Source organism: Gossypium arboreum, chromosome 12 (assembly GCF_025698485.1).
Source record: "Gossypium arboreum isolate Shixiya-1 chromosome 12, ASM2569848v2, whole genome shotgun sequence".
Taxonomy (NCBI): domain Eukaryota; kingdom Viridiplantae; phylum Streptophyta; class Magnoliopsida; order Malvales; family Malvaceae; genus Gossypium; species Gossypium arboreum.
This window is the reverse complement of record NC_069081.1, coordinates 98,176,259-98,182,374: the sequence shown is the minus strand read 5'-3', so window position 1 is coordinate 98,182,374 and position 6,116 is coordinate 98,176,259. Positions and strand designations below refer to the sequence as shown.

General features: G+C 34.0%; 1 protein-coding gene across 4 annotated transcripts; it reads left to right on the top strand.

Annotated features, from left to right (window-relative positions):
• The first annotated feature begins 295 nt into the window (after positions 1-295).
• On the top strand, positions 296-4,218 carry LOC108479731 (nudix hydrolase 13, mitochondrial-like). 4 transcript variants are annotated; one of them, XM_017782490.2, is made up of 6 exons: positions 297-1,073; positions 1,155-1,235; positions 2,213-2,327; positions 2,447-2,530; positions 3,484-3,654; positions 3,773-4,218. In XM_017782490.2, the coding sequence occupies exons 2-6, from the start codon at positions 1,165-1,167 to the stop codon at positions 4,019-4,021; spliced, it is 690 nt and encodes a 229-aa protein (XP_017637979.1). In that variant the 5' UTR covers positions 297-1,073; positions 1,155-1,164; the 3' UTR covers positions 4,022-4,218. The 4 variants fall into 4 exon arrangements, with proteins under 4 accessions (XP_052879267.1, XP_017637979.1, XP_017637980.1 ...); XM_017782491.2 differs by having other exon boundaries at positions 306-1,073; positions 3,484-3,633; XM_053023307.1 differs by lacking the exon at positions 2,447-2,530 and having other exon boundaries at positions 296-1,073.
• The last annotated feature ends 1,898 nt before the right edge of the window (positions 4,219-6,116 follow it).

Sequence of the window (6,116 nt, the reverse complement as noted above, 5' to 3'; positions counted from 1 at the left end):
TTATTAATAAGAGAATGAGAAATCATAACTAAAAGTGTTGAATATGAGAAGAAAAATTTAATTTATTATTCTCCTATTAAAAAGAGATAAAGATGACTTAAAATCATAATTTTATATCATCTTTTCTTCCAATTAGACTTAAGTGGTTGGTAAAACTTTGTTACTATTAAGCAAATGATCTCATCAACATTTAATTCAAAATTCTAAATGCATATATAAATTATAAGACAAAAATCGGCTAACTACTGTTTTTGGTGATATTATAAAAGGACAAGTTTTGAAGACGCTTGTTGATGGCAAGCGTTTCGTTGTTTCCTTTGGCCTTTCTTCATTTGCCTATTATTCTCCAATCAATTTGACGTAAGTATTCTGAAGTTTCACATTTACCAGATCAGCTTTTAATAATACAATATCAAAGCAGGAAGGGAAAAAAATGTTAGTCACAAACCAAGCAGTGCATATGAGGATTGCTTAGGTCCTGGGATGAGTCAGACGGGACCTTGGATGACGTGTTCGTACTAAAATACACGGCCGAAAAGGCCTTATCAGCTCACCATTATTATATAAACCAACAGAGTATGAAAGAAGAAGCAAGTTGGAAAACATTGCAGAAAAATCTCAAACCAACAACTTTTTCTTTCCTTTTATCTTTTTGTTTGTTCTTTTGGCGAAAGGTGAAGTTCATGAAGAAGCTTCATGGTTCTATCCTATTCATCCCGGAAAAGTCACAGTTTTGAATACAGCCGCAGTACCAAGAATTTTTAATATTACTACGCCGGGTTACTTTTGAGGCCGGTTGTTACGTTGTTGATTTGGTCACAGCTCTCTCTCTCTCTCTCTCTTTCCTGTTGATTTATAAAAACACCATTGTTGCCGATATTGACTTGCTTGCTTCCTCATCTTTCCTATTAAAGTCTCGGAGCATGACAACTATTTCGCTCCTTCTTTATATGCTTTCTCACTGCTTTCTTCTCCAACCCAAAACCAACCTTGTTGCTTTCACTTAAAAGGGTCAGGATTTTTCTGCTTTTCTCTTCTGAATGCAGCTCTTCATCACCCTAGCACCAATCCATGTAAATCGCTTTTCTCATGCATTTTCTACTCGTTTGTTTAACTTAGTTATCTTTCTTCTTAACGTTTTTGGGGTGCTGCAGATAGTAGATCATGTCGTTTTTACCAGCACGAAAGGGGAGACACAGACAACGGTACCAGGATCATCTCAGACTTGTTGCTGGGTATATCTCAAATTGATTCACTGCTTTCTAATTTTGACCTTCTTCCTTGTTGCTGCCTCATGAAAATTCTTATGTCAGTTTTGCTAACGCTCAAATAATATGATTGTGGTTATCTTTTTGGTAGTCGTGATATTTAATGTAGCGCACATCGTTTTAGATGAATAGGGTGCCTATTTTTTTCCTTAGAGGTGTTAAAAAATGAGTGGTTATTTAGCATCCATCCTTATCTTACTGCCTTACTTACTGCCGCTCTATTTGAAACAGAAGAGAGTCAAATAACAACAAGAAGTGCCAAATTGTTGATAGTGATTTTACTTTTTATGACAATAGACTCAATACACACTGATAAACAATAAAACAGAGATGGGCCATTGCCTTGACTTTTTGTGTTCCCCTGTTATTGTCATTATATTTAATTGCGCCACATCCATTTTTTCTCTAAGGACGAAAAAGTTAAAATACTAAAAAAAGAAAAGAAAAGAAGGGTACATCTAGAAGTGGTCATGTTTTTAAACAAAAATGATAAGATTAAGGCATAAATTTTGTTTTTGAGGGAGTAGTATGGGTGACAAAACTTAAGATTTATAGGGTTAACAAGCACATGAATCTATTTAAATGCTGAAATTACTTTTCCTCTTTCTACTATATTACTCTACATCTATTATGTGCTTATAACATATGACGAATGGACACATAGAAGATAGTTTTCTTGGCATAAATTAGAGGCGTTGATCACTTGATAATTTCTTTTTCAAGTGAGCTGCTTACTTTTCCATTTCACTTTTGCTTTTTATCTAACGGGACACAAGCACGCTTAGTTATTAATTAATAAGTTAGTGGTAGTGCAAAGTATCATGATGAGATCCAACTTACCGGAATCTTTACAAGTGGAGTAAAATGTAAATGACTGCAAAACTTGTTTTGTTTCTGTGCGGCCTTCTTAACTCATATTTGGTGTTTATGGTGCAAAAACTTAGATGCATTCCATACAGACTGCAGAAGGATGTCGAGGATAGAAACAGCAGTGTGACGAGCAGGATAAATGTTCTTATGATTTCCACACCAAACCGTGATGATCTTGTGTTCCCTAAGGTAGATACTTATCTTCCTACTCCATTTCCTCATTATATGCCAAACTGTTTAGTCTGATGTATTTATACGTAAACTGTATAATGTATGAAATTGTGATAAAAACCTAGTGTCATTGTTAGGGTGGATGGGAAAATGATGAGACGGTTCATGAAGCAGCATGTCGGGAGGCCCTGGAGGAAGCCGGAGTGAAAGGAATACTTGATGTAGGTTTGGATACCCCTTCTTGGCATGGGCATCACTATCTCTTCTTACAGATTCTGGATACCAGAGTTATCTGACTTACTCTCCTTTTAATTATCAGAGTTATTAAATTCACGTGCATAGTTCATGTTGTTGACAGTCATGAACAGTCTTTTCTAAATTGTCATTAGCTATTGGCTTACATACCTAGTATGAAATGAGGAAATACTCGGGCCACAAAAAAGGAATTTAATTTGTTCTAGTGTGCTCAGTACCTTATCTGTTTCCTTGATTCATGAAGCTAAATATCTTTGAGCAGTGCTAGCTGGTCTCGGTTTTGGTTGATACATTATTCTGAGATGAGTTCTTCAAAAGCATTTGACTCGTTTCAATTATAGTGGATCAATATTGGCAATTGATGAAAATCAGGATGTACTTATGAATGGATGGAAGCATTTATATATACGAAAGTTTTACTTAACAGGTTTATATTGCCTACGGCATGATGAAATCATTGATTATGGTCACGCCAAAAAAAGAAAGAAAAGAAAAAAAGGGGGACTTGAGGCAAGTACACAATGGTGGATTGTTGCTGTCAAAATTGTTATGTTGAAGCTGCAGATGTTTTTCATCTTTTGCAAGTTCGATGAGAATGGGCTGTTGCATGTGTATGCGCCACTCATGCTAATACGTATCTTTATGGAAACTTCCCTTTTCAAATAAACATGTCTCACCAGCTGTAGTTCCTGCTTTCCATATTTCTAAGCGAACATTGGGTTGCTTTGATCCTTTAATCTTATAAACACATTCTCATTTGATGAAGCAGAAATTTGGACGAGGTTTAAATTCCGTCGCTTACATGTCTGTATTACTCATCGTACTTCACTGCACAAACTCTATTGCTACATGGACCGGCATTTCTTACATAAAGCTGCGTTTTCATGTATAACAATGGTGTCATTTTTACGTTATCCAGGAGGATCCACTGGGAGTCTGGGAGTTTAGAAGCAAGAGTAGACAAAACTGCTGCAACATGGAAGGTGGTTGTAGAGGTTATATGTTTGCCTTGGAGGTGACTGAAGAACTTGACTCTTGGGCAGAACAGACAAGTTACAAGAGGAAATGGGTCAGTAATAAAAAACCTAAGGTTTAACATTTTTTTTAACCACGAATTTGTGTGTCCTTTCGATTTTTCACCACTTGAGCTTAATTTTGCTTCTGTCAATTTGATGAGATCGACTGAAACTGTTTCATGTGTTTTACAGCTCTTCCCAGAAGAAGCATATAAATTTTGCCGGTATGATTGGATGAGAGATGCTCTTCAAGTATTTTTAAGCGCCATTGAGGAGAGGGGGAGTAGGAGGGCAGAAAAGCTGGTGGAGCTCCCTATGTTTCCAGCGGCGGATTCCATGGCGGAGCATCAGATGTTAACATCAGCTGGTTGCTCTGAGAAACCACCCACCGTACAGCATCTTGAAGAGTCTTTTACTAATAAGTGTATTGTGCAGGGTTAATGAGTCCTAGAGAACTGTTATCAGTTAGGGGTTTGCCATCATTAATTAACTGTTGAATACCGTGTCAGACAGTCTTCTAATCTCCTCTTGCTGGTGCAACTTCTGTAAAAAGATAACAAAGGTGGAGAGCAAACCAAAAACTAGAGTTCTTTCTTAAGAGTTTAAATTATATAAAAATGATGTTAATTATTACCTTACATTCTTTCATATTAAATCAACTCATCATAACACTTCAACTCTGTTTCTAACTACAACCTTAAAGAAATTCTGTACGGTTTCATTTTGGTACAACCTCAAAGAAATTCTCTACAGTTTCATTTTGGTGTTCCTACTATATGTAATTGCAAATTTATAAGAAAGTGTCATAACGACACAAAAGCAAACATTCATATGTAAAGCTTTTACAATTAAAAAAAAAAAAAAAAAACATGACAATTTCAATACATAAGAGCTTAAGTCTTAAGCTAATCATCATCAGAGAAAGTAAACCAATCAAAGTTGGTTAGTTGATTGTACACGTCAGCCTAACTGTTTGTTAGTATATTAACTGAGTTGTAGTTAATTGATTGTAAGTTGATAGTTAGTGGTAATGAAAACAAGTTAAGATCATTGATCAAATGTTCACACATTTCCTTTTACTCTTTTTGCATATTATTTTCTACTTTCTGATCATCTGGTTCGATTGTTGTTTCAGTAATGTAAGTATTTCATGATTCTTTGGCTTCCTTAATTGCTGTTACAATATTTTGTGTTGTTGGATTGTGTGTATTACTATTGTAGCTATTGTGATAATGACCGAGAAAAGTGAACCAGATAGTTTAGATACTACTGCAAATGTGCAATCTTCAAGTACTAAGTTTACCACAAAGAAAATCAATTTGATGCTTGATAATTCTAATTTCTCGTTATGGCAACAACAAATTTTGCTGACCTTAAAGAAATAGGTTGTAGAAATTTGTTAATGGTTCAATAGTTCCTCATTGGAGATTTGTGATTGATGTAGAAGGAAAGCAAACTATTAACCTTGCTTCAGAGGAATTTGAACAACAAGCTCACTCCTTCACAACTGTTTATTGTGAGTGCAGGTGTTTTGTTTTATCTATTTGGCCATGACTTTGCTTGTACAATTTGGGAAACTTTAGTGAGGCTTTAGAACAACAAGACTACTTTTAAGTTGATGACTTTTAGAAAACAATTCCATGTATAGAAGGAAGGAGAGTTGACTACGTGTGAATTTCTTTTAAATATCAAGTCTATAATTTGTGATAGCTTGGCAAGATGTGGAGAGTTGATTTAAGAGCGTGAGCATATTACAACCTTAAATGGGGTGCCACTCGAGTATGACCATAAAATTATTGTAATTACCTTCAAGGGGTTTCTACTATACTATTTGATGGTGAGACAATAAAGGAAAGTATTGTTTAAGCTAATTTCTAAGCTTATATGACAGTTCATCAAAGTTAGGCTAGGAAAATGTTGGTTGGTGAGCCACTGTCTAGGGTGAGCGAAACTCGATTGAATTCGAGAAAATCAAAATAAAAATAGAATTTCGAGTTAATTGAATTGAGTTATTCGAGTCAACTCGAATAAGTAATTCGAGTTTCGAGTTTGAGTTTGAGTTGAGTTGAGTTGAGTTGAATTTCACAATTCGAATAATTCAAATAATTTGAATAACAGATTGATATAAATACCCATTTGATCCTTATTAATTTTGAAAATGAACAAATTAATTTCTCTCTTACCAAAAATTACAAAAAAAAATAATTTTCAAAAATTCAAAATATTTATAAAAATTCAAATTTCATTTTTAAAAATTATAAAAAATTTAAAAAATCTAAAAATATATAAAGAAATTTAATTTTTTCTAAAATAATAATTTTAAAACTACATAAGTTAAATGATTCAAGTTTGTTATACTAAAGTATCTTATTTTTTATTATTTTGCTTTGAAAAAGTTTTCAAGAATTAGTTATCTTTGTAACAAGATTTTAATTTGATATGTTTAATTTTTTTATTTAACTTGAACAATTTTACTTGATTCGATTCGATACGACTCGACTTGAATTTCATTTCACTCGACTCGATTCGAAAAAAA

What these genes read in the sequence shown, in the direction of transcription:
- LOC108479731 (XM_017782490.2), top strand. Translation starts at nt 1,165, where the DNA reads ATGTCGTTTTTACCAGCACGAAAGGGGAGACACAGACAACGGTACCAG. An exon ending in CATCTCAGACTTGTTGCTGG is followed by an intron (nt 1,236 to 2,212) that starts GTATATCTCAAA and finishes GCAAAAACTTAG; the next exon opens with ATGCATTCCATACAGACTGC. An exon ending in ATGATCTTGTGTTCCCTAAG is followed by an intron (nt 2,328 to 2,446) that starts GTAGATACTTAT and finishes TGTCATTGTTAG; the next exon opens with GGTGGATGGGAAAATGATGA.